Source organism: Dendrobates tinctorius, unplaced genomic scaffold, assembly GCF_039654945.1.
Source record: "Dendrobates tinctorius isolate UK_male_01 unplaced genomic scaffold, ASM3965494v1 ptg000060l, whole genome shotgun sequence".
In the NCBI taxonomy this organism is placed as follows: Eukaryota; Metazoa; Chordata; class Amphibia; order Anura; family Dendrobatidae; genus Dendrobates; species Dendrobates tinctorius.
Window position 1 is genome coordinate 35,275,601 of NW_027361728.1, and position 18,015 is coordinate 35,293,615.

The 18,015-nt window shown below is 44.5% G+C and overlaps 1 protein-coding gene across 6 annotated transcripts in view; it reads right to left on the reverse strand.

Annotated features, from left to right (window-relative positions):
• ECT2 (epithelial cell transforming 2) overlaps nucleotides 1-18,015 on the reverse strand; it is a 158,413-nt gene that overhangs the window by 25,970 nt on the left and 114,428 nt on the right. For all 6 annotated transcript variants that reach the window (XM_073578834.1, XM_073578832.1, XM_073578833.1 and 3 more), the window contains 3 exons: nucleotides 16,442-16,520; nucleotides 16,129-16,248; nucleotides 9,128-9,266 (listed from right to left, as the gene is read on the reverse strand). In XM_073578834.1, the coding sequence (XP_073434935.1) occupies nucleotides 9,128-9,266; nucleotides 16,129-16,248; nucleotides 16,442-16,520 (338 nt within the window). The remainder of the gene's footprint in view (nucleotides 1-9,127; nucleotides 9,267-16,128; nucleotides 16,249-16,441; nucleotides 16,521-18,015) is intronic.

The following is an 18,015-nucleotide window of genomic DNA, read 5'->3' on the forward strand; positions in this document are numbered from 1 at the left end:
CCTGTGGCATTAATATGTGGAAAGCCACCACTGAGGCGCATGACACTATTTAGACTTGCCAGTTTTGTTAAGAGGAGTGTGCCTTTTAATAAAATCAGGAGTGTCCAACTCCAACATGCCCCTTAAAGACCAGTGTTGGTCCAAGAAAACACAAGACAGTTGAAGAAAAAAATCCACAGTAAATATGTGGTTCGTGGTGTGTGAAATATTTCACTACTAATTCACTGCATCTATTGAAAAACATTTATGGTGGTCTTTGTGGCTAAATGCAACATTCAGTCTTATGTATCCAGCACAACAGACATGACCACAGAAGTTCAGCCAGGTAAGATACAAGTTTGTTTTTTTTTTGTTTGTTTTTTGTTTTAAATGGTCTGACAACACGGCAGGATTCGTTCTTAATCTTAACGTTTTTCAGTTTGGAAATTATATGTTAAGGGTCTGTGCGCACGGTGCGGTTTCTACTGCGGATCCGCAGCGGATTTGCCGCTGCGGATCTGCAGCAGAACTGCAGGTGATGTACAGTACCATTATAGCCTATGGAAAAAAAAAACCCGCTGTGCACATGCTGCGTTTTTTCCGCGCGGTTTTCGTGCGGAAAAAACCCACCATGGTTACTTACCAGTAGCCGGTTTTTCCGGAACCCATGACAGCACCACCTGAGAGAGGGATCCGCCCCGCCAGGGCAGGAACCTACTGAGACATAAGGGGCGGCACCTCTCCCCCGCTTCAGTTGGGTTACAGAGCACTGAGAGGACTTCCTGGTTAGTTACATGTTTAATCCAACACTACAACACTCAAAAAACACCCTACTAATTGTGCACACCCATATGGTGAAAAGGTGGGGGGGGGGGAATATACGGGTGCTGTCATGGGTTCCAGAAAAACCGGCTACCGGTAAGTAACCATGGTGGTTTTCCCTTCACCCATGACAGCACCACCTGAGAGATTTTTGGAGATTCGAAACACCTTAGGGAGGGACCACCGCTTGCAGCACCCTTCTACCGAAGGTTAAGTCAGCAGAGGAGGATAGATTCAACCTATAGTGCTTAAAGAAGGTTGAAGGTGAGGCCCAGGTAGCGGCCTTACAAATCTGTTCAATCGATACCTCTGCTTTTTCGGCCCAGGAGGTCGCCACGGCTCTGGTGGAATGAGCCTTGATGCCTTCAGGAATCGGAATACCACTAGCTGTGTAGGCTACACTAATGGCCTCCCTAATCCATCTAGCAATAGTTCCTTTTGAAACCCCATAGCCTTTCCTGGCACCCTGAAAAGCTACGAATAAGGACTGGGATCTCCTCCACTGGCTAGTCATAGATATGTATTCTACGAGAGCTCTCTTAACATAAAGATTATGGAACTTTTCCTCCCCCAGATTTTTTGGGTTCTCTCAGAAAGATGGAAGGACAATTTCCTGGCCCCGATGGAAATCTGATGCTACTTTGGGCAGATAAGCGGGGTCTGTTCTTAACACTACCCTATCCTGAAAGACTTGCGTATAAGGTGGATTTACTGAGAGAGCCTGTAAATCGCTTATCCTGCGGGCTGACGTGAGGGCCACTTACAGGATTGTTTTTAGGGTCAGAAACTTTAGGGGTAGCTGATGTAATGGCTCATACGGATCTTTTGTAAGGGCTTCTAGCACTAGGTTTAAATCCCAGGGGGCTATCAGGGGTATTGGGATAGGCCTAGCTCTATGGCAGGATTTAATAAATCTGGCTACCCACCTATTTGATGCCAATTTGCAGTTGTAGAGCGCCCCTAGTGCAGACACCTGAACTTTAAGTGTGTTTACTGCTAACCCCAACTGCAACCCCGATTGTAAGAACTCCAGGATGGCATTAATCGGGGGATCTTTTCCTAACGGCCTAACCAAGAACTGCAGGAACTTATTCCATGTTCTGCGGTAGATGTTAGTTGTCACTGGTTTCTTACTCTTTAGCAGGGTGGCCACCAACCCGGGGGAGAACCCTCTATCCGTTAAAAGCGACCTTTCAAATTCCACGCCGTCAGATGGAAGCCTTTGACCTGAGCGTGGAATATTGGACCTTGAGCTAGTAGGTCCGGGATTTCTGGCAGAACCCATGGATCGGAGAGGGACATCCTTCGTAGCAGAGCAAACCAGGGCCTTTTTGGCCAAAATGGAGCTATTAGAATCACCCTGGCTTGATCGTTTTTACTTTTTCTGACAACTGTTGGGATCAGAGCCACTGGGGGGGAGAGAACGCATAAGCTAGCCTGAAGTTCCACTGGATGTGCAACGAGTCCACTGCCCATGGTTTTTCTCTCGGGTTTAGAGAGCAGAACCTTTCTGTTTGCCTGTTGTGTTTGTTGGCAAAGAGGTCTATCACCGGTTTCCCCCAAAGCGGAGTTATTTTTTGAAAAATGGACCGGTTTAGCGCCCATTCCCCCTGCTTCAGGGTATTGCGACTCAAGAAGTCTGCCTCTATGTTTTTCTGCCCCTTTTATATGTAAGGCTGTCAAGGAGTGTAGGTGTTCTTCTGCTCTGCTCAGAATGTCTGTCGCCGCTTCCATTAAGAAGTGTGATCTTGTCCCTCCTTGGTGGTTGATGTATGCCACTACTACCTTGTTGTCTGACATGATGCGTACATTTCGACCCTGGAGTAGCGGAATGAAGTGACTTAGGGCCTTGCTCACTGCCCACAGTGCTCTCAGGTTGGAGGATGCTTCCCTTTCTTGACACGTCCAGGAACCCTGACCTATGATGCCCCTTAGGTGTGCCCCCCACCCCGAGGAGCTTGCATCTGTTAAGATTATATCTGACTTCTGTCTGAACCACGGTATTCCCAAGGTCAGATTTCTCTTGTCCAGCCACCAATTGAGTCTCTGGTTTTTAAGGAAAGCTCCAGCTTTCCTTCTAAACGCCCTCTTAGCGGTCTTTGTGCTGTTAGTATCTCCCACTGGAGTTGCCGGGTATGAAACTGAGCCCACCTGACCGCCGGAATACAGGATGTTAGGGTACCTAGCAGGGACATTGCTCTTCTTAAGGTCATACGTGGTTGGTTTTGGCCCGTCAAGGCCAGATTTTGCACCTTTTCTATTTTGGACTCTGGGAGCAGACACTCTTGCCTTTCTGAGTCTAGTATGAATCCTAGGAAGGTCTGTTTTTTTTTTTTTTAGGGGTTGCAATTTTGATTTTTTGAAATTGACTATCCACCCTAATTCCTGCAAGGTGTTGATCACCCGGGTCAACTGCGCTGTACAGCGGTCCTCTGAGCTGCCTACTGTGAGAATATAGCCCAGGTATGGTATTATGACCGTGTCGTGAATCCAGAAAAAGGCAGTCACTTCCGCTATGACCTTGGTGAAAACTCTCGGGGCTATAGATATGCCAAACGGAAGAGCCCTGAAATGAAAGTGCCTTAGTGTGCCTTGAATATAAAGTGCTACCCTCAAGTATTTCTGGAAATCTGGGTGGATAGGGATGTGATAATACGCATCCTTTAAATCGACTACGGCCATGAAGCAATCTTGGTGTAGCAGCTTCACCGCCGTAGTTACTGATTCCATCTTGAAGGTCGAGTTCCTTATCCATAGATTGAGCCGTTTGAGATTTATGATTGTCCTGAATGTTTGATCGGGTTTTTTTTTTTTTTTTTTTTATCAGAAAAAGGGGTGAATAGAACCCCTTCCCTTCCTGTAGGCGTGGTACCTCAGAGAGTACCCGCTTGTCTATCAGGCTCAGGATCTCTGTTTCTAAGGCCACCTGCTCTTCGGTCACCTTCCTGATGGGTGTGATGACGACCACGGATTTTGGCTGACAAATGAAGGGAATTTTCAGGCCTTCTGTTAGGATGGTTAGGATCCAGGCTTTGGAGGAGATCTTCCCCCAAGCTTGGAAAAAGAGTGCCAATCTCCCCCCCCCCCCCCCCCCACTGGAATACTGGCGTCACTGTGGCGACTTCTTTGAGGTGGAGGTGCCTCCACCAAACATAAATCCAGATTCTTTTTTTCTTTTATCCTCCCATCTTCTCCTGTCAGCGGGAGGGCGCCCCCTATTGAATCTCCCCCTCCGGAAGGGCTGTCTCCTCTGATCCATAGGGAATCTGGGGAAGCTTTTTTCTTATCGCCTGCTTTCTCCAGTATATCGTCCAAGTTCTTGCCAAACAAGAATCGACCGTCGCAGGGGAGAGAGCATAATTTGGCCTTGGACTGAAGGTCATCCGGACAGCCCTTAAGCCATAACACGCGTCTAGCAGCATTTGATAGTGACGCTGCCCTGGCTGTCATCCGCATAGAGTCCGCCGAGGTATCGGCCAAAAAAGCTGCTGTCCCGTGCAAGAGATACATCTCTGATAAGATTTTCTCTCTTGGGACCCTTGAAGCCAGCTTTTCTTCTAACTGCTGCAGCCAGACCATGAGGGAGCGTGCCGTGCAAGTGCCCGCTATCGCCGGTTTTAGTCCTCCTGCTGTCGCTTCCCATGCGTGCCTCAAATATGAGTCCGCCTTCTTTTCTAGCGGGTCTCTAAGAACCCCTGCGTCTTCCAGGGGCAGGGCCGACCTTTTGGAGGACCTGGACACTGCTGCATCTATTTTGGGGATTTTGTCCCATATCTCTGCATCCTTATGATCAAAGGGATATCGTCTCTTAGAAGTGGATGAAAGGGCCCCCGATTTTTCGGGCTTTCCACTCTCTCTCAATAAGTGCCTGGATTTTCTCGTTTACTGGAAAGGTTCGTTTTTTCCTCTCCTGAAGCCTCCCCAAACATAACGTCCTCTAGGGTTTTAGCCGCCTTTTCTTCCTGTAGGCCCATTGTAGCTCTAATGGCCTTTAGGAGGGAGTCTGTCTTCTACAGGGAAACATGGTTTACCCCCCATGTCGCTGTCTGAGAAGTCTGAGGAGGATGATTTTTCCGCCTGATATGACATTGACGCGGAATCCGAGGGGGAACTAGGGGCATCCTTCCTGGTTTTTTTCCCTTTTTTCAATAGGGACTTGAGACTTCCATTTCTGACCTTAGGGCAGATATCAGATTGGCTGCGAAACTAGGCGCTTCCTCCGCCATAGTCCGCTGAATGCACGCAGCACAGAGATCTTTTTGCCACTCTCTTGCTAGGGGAGATTTACATATAGCACAATCCCTATTGTTCTTCTTGCTTCCCGCTTTTCTAGGCCTTTCCTACAGGGTGAAGCATACAACAGAAGCCCTATTAACATAATGCTAACATTCACGAAGATCACACCACCCGAAATCAAGGGTACCGGACTCTGAGGCTGCGTCGGGGCACGTGACCTGCGCTCTTTGGATCTTGAGGAGTCCCCCGACCTGCGGCTGGGGCGACTGCTGTTGGAATGGCTTCCATGCTTTCTGCCAGAGGGCTGAGAGGGAGGCAGGGACGCTGAACGTTCCTGCTCTGACTCCATGTTGCACCGCCGTTTGCTGCCGCCTTCTCTTTTTAAATACCGCGCCTCCACTCAGGTGAGCGTCTCTCCCCTCCCCCCTGCGACCGCCGGGCGACCGCTTCAGAAAGCCGGCGTCGCACCCGGCACCATAAAACAGTCGCCCTTCTCTGACGTCAGCCGGCGCACCCAGCATGCAACGCTCCACTGACGTCAGCGGCCGGAAGAAGCCAGCGTCTCTCCCCTGCTATGGGGATCGAGATGCGGCGTGCGCGAGGGGAGGGCGGCGCGGTGGGGGCTTCCCGCAGACCGCGGGGATCCCACCAACGCCCGCACGAACCCTGGGGACTGCGCATCCAGCACCCGACGCTGCAGGTGAGACACCTGTTCTTCCTGCGCCGGGACGGGGCTGGGTCCATCTTCTTTTCTTCACCCATGACAGGTACCGCCGACAGTGGGATTCCTTCCAGGACAGAAACCCAAATGAAGCGGGGGAGAGGTGCCGCCCCTTATGTCTCAGTAGGTTCCTGTCCTGGCGGAGCGGATCCCTCTCTCAGGTGGTGCTGTCATGGGTGAAGGGAAAAAGCAGCATGTCACTTTTGTGCAGTTTTGCTGCAGTTTTCCACCTGCTCCATTCTACAAATCCGCAGGTGGAAAACCGCACAAACACGGCAGTAAAACCGCACAAAAAAAAGGAAGAAATCCGCAGGAAAAATGCAGGTCATAGCCTAAATCTATTGGGGGGGGGGGGGGGGAGGATGTTCACTCATACTACTCAAATAAATGTAAAAAGGGCTCTAGGAATATTATTGGTCTATCTAAAGGTTATGGACACATTTGACACAGGGTTATCAAGCAGCAATATTAATACACATCATATCAGGATGACAAGACAGACAAGACCAAAAACATTCTGCACAGTAAAACCAACATCAATAATGATATGAAAAAACAAAATCGATAGTACAAGGACTGCTAAATTCCAATTACTGCTTCAGGCAGTTAGCTTGAAGAGAACCCGATACCTAACACATGCTACCCGATCCGTGGAAAGCACGGGTCAAACACTAGCTGTATGATCTTAGCCAGGTATACAGTTCGGTCCATATATATTTGGACAGACAACATTTTTCTAATTTTGGTTCTAGACATTACCACAATGAATTTTAAACAAAACAATTCAGATGCAGTTGAAGTTTAGACTTTCGGCTTTCATTTGAGGGTATCCACATTAAAATTGGATGAAGGGTTTAAGAGTTTCAGCTCCTTAACATGTGTCACCCTGTTTTTAAAGAGACCAAAAGTAATTGGACAATTGACTCCAAGGCCATTTGATGGACAGGTGTGGGCAATCCCTTCGTTATGTCATTCTCAATTAAGCAGATAAAAGGCTTGGAGTTGATTGGAGGTGTGGTGCTTGCATTTGGTAGGTTTTGCTGTGAAGGAAACAAGCGGTCAAAGGAGCTCTCCATGCAGGTGAAACAAGCCATCCTTAAGCTGCAAAAACAGAAAAATCCCATCCGAGAAATTGCTACAACATTAGGAGTGGCAAAATCTACAGTTTGGTACATCCTGAGAAAGAAGGCAAGCACTGGTGAACTCAATGCAAAGAGACCTGGGCGCCCACAGAAGACAACAGTGGTGAATGATATCCTTTTAGTTCAGGATATGTGTTTTTTGCTTTTTGTTTTCTAGTGGTGGATGATCGCAGAATAGTCTCCATGGTGAAGAGAAACCCCTTCACCACAGCCAACCAAGTGAACAACACTCTCCAGGAGGTAGGTGTATCAATATCCCAATCTACCATAAAGAGAAGACTGCATGAAAGTAAATACAGAGGGTTCACTGCACGGAGCAAGCCACTCATAAGCATCAAGAATAAAAAGGCTAGACTGGACTTTGCTGGCTTTTTTAGATGTTTTTTTTTTAGCAAAGTTCTGGAAGAACATTCTTTGGACAGATGAAACCAAGATCAACCTCTACCAGAATGATGGAAAGAGAAAAGTATGGCGAAGGCATGGTACAGCTCATGATCCAAAGCATACCACATCATCTGTAAAACACGGCGGAGGCAGTGTGATGGCTTGGGCATGCATGGCTGCCAGTGGCACTGGATCACTAGTGTTTATTGATGCGACACAGGACAGAAGCATCCGAATGAATTCTGAGGTATTCAGAGCCATACTGTGTGCTCAGATGCAGCCAAACTGATTGTCCATCTGTAGTATGAAACGACGACCAATGACCCAAAACAAAGCCAAAGCAACCCATGAGTTTACTAAAGCAAAGAAGTGGAATATTCTTGAATGGCCAAGTGAGTCACCTGATCTCAACCCAATTGAGCATGCATTTCACTTGTTAAAGACTAAACTTCAGACAGAAAGGCCCACAAACAAACAGCAACTGAAAACCACCACAGTGAAGGCCTGGCAGAGCATCAAAAAGGAGGAAACACAGCGTCTGGTGATGTCCATGAGTTCAAGACTTCAGGCAGTCATTGCCAACAAAGGGTTTTCAACCAAGTACTAGAAATGAACATTTTATTTACAATTATTTAATCTGTCCAATACTTTTGGTCCCTTTAAAAACAGGGTGGCACATGTTAAGGAGCTGAAACTCCTAAACCCTTCATCCAATTTTAATGTGGATACCCTCAAATGAAAGCTGAAAGTCTGAACTTCAACTGCATCTGAATTGTTTTGTTTAAAATTCATTGTGGTAATGTCTAGAACCAAAATTAGAAAAATGTTGTCTCTGTCCAAATTATATGGACGCAACTGTACTTGACTTTCTTCCACTGCAGCACTTTAGCGAGGACGAAAGAGACCCCACTTAAGACTAGTCCGACAGGCAAGTCCCCAACTGCTTATCCTTGCCCACTGCCCTGGATTGACAGGTGTCCGCCTACGTGTGTGTATAGCAGAAACCTCTGGCGGCTATTATAGTATATTTTTTTATCTGAAATGCTGCAGTTTGAGTCAAATACACCTGGCTGATTTCATTTAGCCAGTGCCTGATAAATGTTGATTGTAGATTGGGCAGCATGTATTGTGTCAGGTTCCCTTTAAAGTAAATCTGTCACCACTTTTGAGGTATGTAAACTATTAATACGGGCATACAGGTTATAGAATGCTGAAAAAAGTCCTACCTGTATGCCTCATATCAGATGTGTTGTTGAGAAATCAGCTTTTATCACTTTATGGAAATTAGTTCTCCCAAGCTATGGGGAGGATGCTGCTCGGAAGAGAACTCTGCCTCTGTACTTGAATATCATGTGACTCGTTGCCCAGAGCATCACTATGGCTGTGAAGTTGGATTTTTGTCCTGTAATCTCAAGCCTGTGTAGTCCTACTGCAGTTGTTTCTCTTCAGTGTTCAGCCCTTCTCTGGGCATTGGTTTCACGCTCCTATTATGCAGGCGCTGGGGAGTCACTGGTACTTCCGCTCGACGGAGTACGCAGTAAGCAGAAGTACCAGTGTCTCGCTGGCGCCTGCACAGTAGGAACGTGAAGCCAATGCCCAGAGAACGGCAGAACACTGAAGAGGAACGACGGCACCGAGACTGCACAGGCGTGAGATACAGATATATACTACACATTACACACATATACAGTAACCTAATTTGGTATGCTATGGTAACATTGAATGATCCATTTGTTTCGATCTTACCACTCTAGTAACTGATGGCCAGTCTGTTGTATTTCAAAAGCAGTATATAATGGTTTATAATAGAATTTTACCAATTTAACATAGAAATATCACATACCTTCGGTTTCCCGGATATCAAGAACCTTCTTTATCTGAGACAAAGGCATTAGACTAATATGCTTAAGAGATGCAGGGGGTCTTGTGTGACCATGAGGGCTCTTGAAAGTTCCAATAACTTTATGCCGCTTTCTTGCAATCTGAAAGTACAAATCAGTTTTCAGTGCATTTATGGAAAAATGTCATTGCATAAGTGGTCATTCGAGTCATACCTTACACTTCTATCCACGTCAAAACAAAATAAATCCAAAATAAATCCAGACGTTGGAAATATAGTTACAAAAAATTATTACATGCAATCAGAACCTGTGTGATATGAAGTTTATACCACTGCCCTTATCTGGATTTCCCAGATAGAATGTTCCTACCACCAACAGGAAGAATACAGAAAATCTTTTACACCACTTCTGTTCCAGTCTGTTTACGGCTGCAATGATAAAGTCTGAGCTATAGTGAACATCACTGCTGCAGCTAATCACAGATCAGAGCCTCGTTTCAGAGAGAAAGAACCATCTTTGTCTGTTTTAGAGGTATAGGAGCATTTGGTGACAAAATTTAGTGGCAAACTGCTTTCTCTTCTACCATTTTGTGTTCCCTCTCACTTCTCTCAGTATAAGGCCCTCTTCACATGTCCTGATATTTCCTGTACTCGAAAAACAGTATTGTGAGGTTCATATCCCCATATCCCCTCCACGTGACAAATACTGGAAGAATAAAAGTTTCAGGGATATGAAGAGAGAGCAAGATTATATATTTCTATTTAATCAGGGAGAGATATATACCGTAATCAGTGCTTTGGGTGTGTAGTTTTCTGTACCTATATTTAGCTCACAGTTTTTTTTTGTTTTTTTTATATAAAAAGTTGTGGGGTCCCCTTTAATTTTTATTAACCAGCTGAAGGAAAGCAGGAAGCGGATATTATTCTGGGAAGGGGCCAATATCCAAAAAGGTTCCCAGCCTATCAATAAAGGCTACACAGACAACTATGAGCTGTTACTTGATATAAAAACGGGGGACCCCTGCCCCACTCCCCCAAAGGGGAAGAAAAAAAAAAAAAAAAAAAGTAGTGAGGTCCTCCTATTTTTAACAAACCAGCAAAGGCTAAACAGACAGCTAAGGGAAGATAATATGATCAATACCATCCAAACTACAAACAATTTAATGACACCCAATTGTGTCATTTTACATAGTAGTGGACTGTAAAATAAGGACACTCCACTAAGATTATAGACCTACAAGAGACAGAGTACAAAGTCCAAAGCTGTAGAAACATATAAACAAGCTTTATTACACAGGTAAAAGCAATGACTCATGATAAAAAGGAAATGGCGCACAGTGTCAAAAAATATCCACTGCACTAATCCACGAGATATGTGATGTATAGTTGTGGCCCAAAGTATTGACACCCCTGAAATTCTGTCAGATGATACTCAGTTTCTTCCTGATAATGATTGCAAACACAAATTCTTTGGTATTATATTCATTTGTCTTAAATGAAAAAAAAAAAAAAAAACACAAAAGAGAATGAAGCAAAACATTGATCATTTCACACAAAACTCCAAAAATGGGCCAGACAAAAGTATTGGCACCCTCAGCCTAATACTTGCTTGCACAACCTTTAGCAGGCTTAAGCAGGCTCCTTGCATCTTCTCGCCCAACTACTTGCACCAGTGACCCATTTCCATCACATCTCCTCCAGTCCCTTTCCCCTGCTGTCACCCCTCACCTAACTAAAATATTTAACCTCTCTCTCTCTCTTCTGGTATTTTTCCCTCCTCATTTAAGCATGCCATCATACATCCACTACTTAAAAAACCATCCCTCGACCAAAACTGTGCCGCTAACTATGGACCTGTCTCTAATCTTCCCTTCATCTCTAAACTCCTGGAACGCCTGGTCCACTCCCGTCTTATCCGCTATCTCTCAGAAAACTCTGTTCTCGACCCTCTCCAATCCGGTTTCCGCTCTTTACACTCCACTGAAACTGCCCTCACTAAAGTCTCTAATGATCTGCTAACAGCTAAATCAAATGGTCATTACTCCATGCTAATTCTCTTGGATCTCTCTGCAGCATTCGACACTGTGGATCATCAGCTCCTCCTCACTATGCTCCATTCCATTGGCCTCAAGGACACCGTTCTCTCCTGGTTCTCCTCCTATCTCTCCGACCGCTCCTTTACTGTTTCTTTTGCCGGCTCCTCCTCCTCTCACCTTCCCCTTACTGTTGGGGTTCCTCAAGGATCGGTTCTAGGCCCCCTCCTCTTCTCCTTGTACACTGCCCCTATTGGTCAAACAATCAGTAGATTTGGTTTCCAGTACCATCTCTATGCTGATGACACCCAATTATACGCTTCTTCTCCTGACATCACGCCAGCCTTTCTAGAAAACACTGGCGATTGTCTAAACGCTGTGTCTAATATCATGTCCTCACTATATCTGAAACTGAACCTGTCAAAGACTGAACTCCTGGTGTTTCCTCCTGCTACTAATGTACCTATACCCGACATTGCTATTTCTGTGTGTGGTTCCACTATTACTCCCCAGCAACATGCCCGCTGTCTTGGGGTCATACTTGATTCCGAGCTTTCCTTTGCCCCCCACATTCGATCACTGGCTCGCTCTCGTCATCTGCACCTCAAAAACATTTCTAGAATTCGACCTTTTCTTACTTTTGACTCTGCAAAAACTCTTACTGTTTCTCTTATTCATTCTCGTCTCGACTATTGTAACTCTCCTAATCGGTCTCCCTCTTACCAAACTCTCCCCTCTCCAATCTGTCTTGAATGCTGCAGCCAGTATCATATTCCTCGCCAATCGTTACACCGATGCCTCTACCTTGTGCCAGTCATTACACTGCCTACCCATCCACTCCAGAATTCAGTATAAACTTATTACCCTCACCCACAAAGCCCTCCATGGCTCAGCACCACCCTACATCTCCTCCCTTGTTTCAGTATACCACCCTACCAGCGCCCTCCGTTCTGCTGATGACCTGAGGTTAGTATCCTCAATAGTCAGAACCTCCCACTCCCGTCTCCAAGACTTTACACGTGCCACGCCAATTCTTTGGAATGCACTTCCCAGGTCAATACGATTAGTCCCCAATCCCCACAATTTTAAGCGTGTCCTGAAAACGCATTTATTCAGACTGGCCTATCGCCTCAACACATTAACCTAACCTATCCCTGTGTGGCAGAGCCAAAAGTTTTACCATAACCAGGTTCCCAGCATCATGTTCCCACATGCTTTATGCATCCATTAGCCCTCTGTGTCTGTACTGTTACACACTTAACATTATGGCTGGTCCATACAATCAGAGCAACTGTTACCACCCACCTTTCGTGTCTCCCTCTTTCCTCATAGACTGTAAGCTTGCGAGCAGGGCCCTCACTCCTCTTGTTATTTGTTATAATCTACTGTATGTGATTATTGTTATGCTGTAATGTCTATTGTCTGTACAAATCCCCTCTGAAATGTAAAGTGCTGCGGAATATGTCGGCGCTATAAAAATAAAATTTATTATTATTATTATAATAATAGCCAAAATAACTGCGACCAACTGCTTCCAGTAATCATCAATGAGTTTCTTACAATGCTCTGGTGGAATTTTAGACCATTCTTCTTTGGCAAACTGCTCCAGGTCCCTGATATTTGAAGGGTGCCTTCTCCAAACTGCCATTTTGAGATCTCTCCACAGGTGTTCTATGGGATTCAGGTCTGGACTTATTGCTGGCCACCTTAGAAGTCTCCAGTGCTTTCTCTCAAACCATTTTCTAGTGCTTTTTGAAGTGTGTTTTGGGTCATTGTCCTGCTGGAAGACCCATGACCTCTGAGGGAGACCCAGCTTTCTCACACTGGGCCCTACATTATGCTGCAAAATTTGTTGGTAGTCTTCAGACCATAAGCCATGCACACGGTCAAGCAGTCCAGTGCCAGAGGCAGCAAAGCAACACCAAAACATCAGGGAACCTCCACCATGTTTGACTGTAGGGACCGTGTTCTTTTCTTTGAATGCCTCTTTTTTTCTCCTGTAAACTCTATGTTGATGCCTTTGCCCAAAAAGCTCTACTTTTGTCTCATCTGACCAGAGAACATTCTTCCAAAACGTTTTAGGCTTTTTCAGGTAAGTTTTGGCAAACTCCAGCCTGGCTTTTTTATGTCTCGGGGTAAGAAGTGGGGTCTTCCTGGGTCTCCTACCATACAGTCACTTGTCATTCAGACACCGACGGATAGTACGGGTTGACACTGTTGTACCCTCGGACTGCAGGGCAGCTTGAACTTGCTTGGATGTTAGTCGAGGTTCTTTATCCAACATCCGCACAATCTTGCATTGAAATCTCTTGTCAATTTTACTTTTCCGTCCACATCTAGGGAGGTTAGCCACAGTGCCATGGGCTTTAAACTTCTTGATGACACTGCGCACGGTAGACACAGGAACATTCAGGTCTTTGGAGATGGACTTGTAGCCTTGAGATTGCTCATGCTTCCTCACAATTTGGTTTCTCATGTCCTCAGACAGTTCTTTGGTCTTCTTTCTTTTCTCCATGCTCAATATGGTACACACAAGGACACAGGACAGAGGTTGAGTCAACTTTAATCCATGTCAACTGGCTGCAAGTGTGATTTAGTTATTGCCAACACCTGTTAGGTGCCACAGATAAGTTACAGGTGCTGTTAATTACACAAATTAGAGAAGCATCACATGATTTTTTGAATAGTGCCAATACTTTTGTCCACCCTCTTTTTTATGTTTGGTGTGGAATTATATCCAATTTGGCTTTAGGACAATTCTTTTTTCGTGCTTTTTCATTTAAGGCCTGTTTCACACAACAGTTTTTTTGGTCAGTCAAAATCCGCTAAAACGGCGGCTAACGGATCCGTTCCTGGACTGACCACAACGTTTGGCACCGGACCGTTATATATGAGAGAGAGAGAGAGAGAGAGAGAGAGAGAGAGAGAGAGAGAGAGAGAGAGAGAGAGAGAGAGAGAGAGAAATTTTCAGCTGCCAGAACAGAGTTTAGGGTTAAATTTGTGGCCGAGTGAAGTCTTTCGGGCATAAGCAGTGACAAATGCAGATCCGGCCGCCTGAAAAAACGTTGCATGGTCCGTTCGGGCATGTCGGCGGACGTCAAAATTTTGGCGGATCTGCAAAAAAACAGATCCAATGGATGGGCATCCGTCAAGATCCGCCGGTAATGCAACTCAATGGGAAAAAAACGGATCCGCCAAGAAATATGGCGGATCCGTTTTTTTTTTTTGCAAAACGGCGGATTTTGACTGATGGACTCAAACGGATGTGTGAAACAGGCCTAAGGCTAATTTCACACTTGCTTTTTTTTGCAGCGCGTTTTTCCCGCAAAAAAACGCATTGAAAAAACGCATACAAATGCTGCGTTTTTTTAAGCATTTTTATGAGCATGCATGAAAAAAACGCAGCGTTTTTATGTGTTTGTATGCGTTTAGTGCGTTTTTACCGCGTTTGCGTTTTTTCCAAACATTAGGTGGCCCCTCACACTAACCCAAACCATGACTTTACTAACCCTAACCCTGACCCTAACCCTGACCCTAACCCTTAACCAAACCATACTTAACCCTAACCCAAACCCTAAACCCTAACTAACCCTAACCCCCCCTTAACTAACCCTAACTCTAACCCAAACCCCTAAATTCCATGGTTAGCAAAAAAAAAACGCATGTGCAAAAAAACGCATACATAAGCATGCCAATGCGCACCCATAGACTTATAATGGGTGTCTTGCTGTAAAAAAACGCATTGCGCGCGCATGCGTTTTGAGGCAAGTCGGACGCCCAAAAAATGCAACAGGATGCATTTTGTGCGCCCGAGCGCATACCGCAAAAAAACGCATGCGCGGAAAAACGCGTACAAACGCATGTGTATGCGCACATAAGCGCATCCCATGCAAAGTATAGGAAAAAAAAAAACGCATGCGCTATTTAGCGCTAAAATACAGCGGAAAAAAAAACGCAAGTGTGAAACCAGCCTAAGACAAATTAAATGAAGATAATACCAAAGAATTTGTTTGCAATCATTCTCAGGAAGAAACTGAGTATTATCTGACAGAATTGCAGGGGTGTCAATACTTTTGGTCACAACTGTACAACCAACAAGTGCATTCAATAACATAATATACAGTGATATCTGGATTTAAGCTGCCAAATATCAAAAAATAGAGGGATGTATACACAATAGATATGAGTCATAGAATATAATAGGGTACATATTCCCAAAATTGGGCTTATAAAGAGACAAAAATTACACCCTATGTTAAGGATAACCAAGTCCTGGCAGGCATACATAGATGATGTTATATTGTCGTCTTGCTCCAATATGCAGACAGGACAGCATGTTTCACATTACTTGGCTATTACAGCTCTGTCAGCAATACAACATCAACATTTACTTTAGCGCCATCAATATACCATTTATGACCAGTAATTTTACCATTTCAGGACATATCTTGTATTTAATATTTTAAGTGTAACAGACAATACTTAATTGTGAATACATAAATCTATATATACACACTAGCTAATTGCATCCGAAACATCAGTTAACATGCGCTGTTCATGTCTATTTGCTTTTAAAAGATGTTTTGCGAGGGAAATTAAGATGTTTCTCAATGGTGAATTCAGCCTGGTCTATAGTACTCACTGTAGCTCAGGATGAGTCTGCTAAGTAAACCTAAGTAATGTAGTGATTCCCATTTTATGTGAATCTATATTCAGAGTGTATGAGGATGTTGAAATATGAAGACATTTTAAAAAGAAGAAAAAAAAAATCCAAAGTAGAAAAAGATTAAAGGGTAATAATCAGCCATAAAGGGAACATTTTTTTACCGAAGCATAACACATTAACAATTTCCACACATTTTCCTGCATTTTAACTTGATGCATTAAAAATTTTCCGACTTTTTCTTAGTAAGAACTTCCTAACAAATCTCCCTGCATCTCTTCAGATGTTAACATTCAATATCGTCTTACCTCCAGGCAATCATTAAAGAGAAAGAGTGTGACTTGTTCTCCTCTGTCACAGAGATCTTCCCCGAGAGCTATAGTTTCCACTCTCTGTACCAGCATCCTATGGGAGGATAACAGATTTGCCTGCGAAAAAAAAAAAAGAGCAGTTGACAAAGTTACATTCATTTAAGAAGAGTAAATGGTACAAACAAAAAATAAATGAGGCCTTACATGGCACCATCACGCTGACTTAAGGGGTAGTATCTGTATGCATTTCACTAATGGATCGGTATTCATTGTAATTTATCTACGGACATTAGATAGATTGAAGACTTACAGGACACCCATCCACTTCATAGACTACATCAAAAATTTGTCGTTGACCTTCAGTTTTCCTTTTATCTTCATTGATATGACTGCCAATTAAAAAAAAAAATAAATAAAAAAGTAAAAAAGAAAAAAGGTATTGACTTCTGCACTGTAAACCAGAACATATTCTCTTTAATAACTTAATAAGCATTTTAGCAGAAAAATATGAAAGTGTTGGTTTTGTTTGAAGAGACAGAAGGAAAAGCTTTGCCTGGCTGAAGGGAACGGAGAAGTAATTACATATCAATGTGAAGTTGCTTGTTTATCTGGTTGCCCCTCGGAATATACAATGAAAAGAATGTCATGAAAATATTTATGTAGTCAAGTGGAGGATTACATTCTAGAAAGATTTCCCAGAGAAAATTTATTTCATGAAGTTTGTCAAAAGCCGGAAATGGCAGAATATTGGGGGCTGAGGGGCGAGTCAAGGTCACAAACTCATTTACAGGATTCTTGGGATATTATAAAGGTAATCTGTCACCCCTTTTTTTGCCCTATTAGCTGCCGGCATAGACATCGGGGGCTTATCTACAGCATTCTGTAATGCTGTAGATAAGCCCCCGATGTAACCTGAAAGAGGAGAAAAACGAGTTATATTATACTCACCGAGGTGGGCGGTCCGGTGGGTGTTGCGGTCCGGCGCCTCCCTTCTTCATGCGATGACGTCCTCTTCTCCCGTCCTGAAATGGCTCTGGCATAGACGCACTGCTCTGCCCTGTTGAGGGCAGAGCAGAATTCTGCAGTGCGCAGGTGCCAGAGCTCTCCCGACGCCTGCGCACTGCAGGACTCTGCTCTGCCCTCAACAGGGCAGAGCAGTGCAGTTGCGCCGGAGCCATTACAGGACGGGAGAAGAGGACGTCATCGCATGAAGGGAGGTGCCGGACGGGACGGCGACACCCATCGGACCGGACCGCCCACCTCGGCGAGTATAATAACGCGTTTTTCTTCTCTTTCAGGTTACATCGGAGGCTTATCTACAGCATTACAAAATGCTGTAGATAAGCCCCCGATGTCTATGCCGGCAGCTTTCCACTAGCAATTAGAGGGCACTGAAAACCATTTACGATGCAGTTCTGAGCGTGAAATTACATGACCTGTGCTAACAAAAAAAAAAAAAAAAAAAGTGCATTCATGCAAGAGGTGTACAATCACCAAAATCATATCCATGATCTTTGGGACAAAAACCAAGGAGATAATTGAAAAGCAGATCGTTAAATCACCAAGTACTGAAAACACGGGAGGCACAGATCATTAGCCATACTACAGGACTATGGTTATGAAAGCAACATATTGGTAAAAGACCGACCCAGTGGCCTTTGAGACTCTTTTACAGTAGTGACGCCAACCAATTATTGGTGGAGCCCAGCAGTGAACCTACTGCACAGGAGATAAAGAGATATATATCTCTCTCTCTCTCAAGCATGCCAGTCACAGGCAGTAAAGAAAAAAAAAAGAAGAACAAATGCTGCACTAGTTCACATGCACACAACTTTTAGTTCACCCCGAGCAGTTTCAGGCTGAGTGCAGACGGAGTTTTGAGCC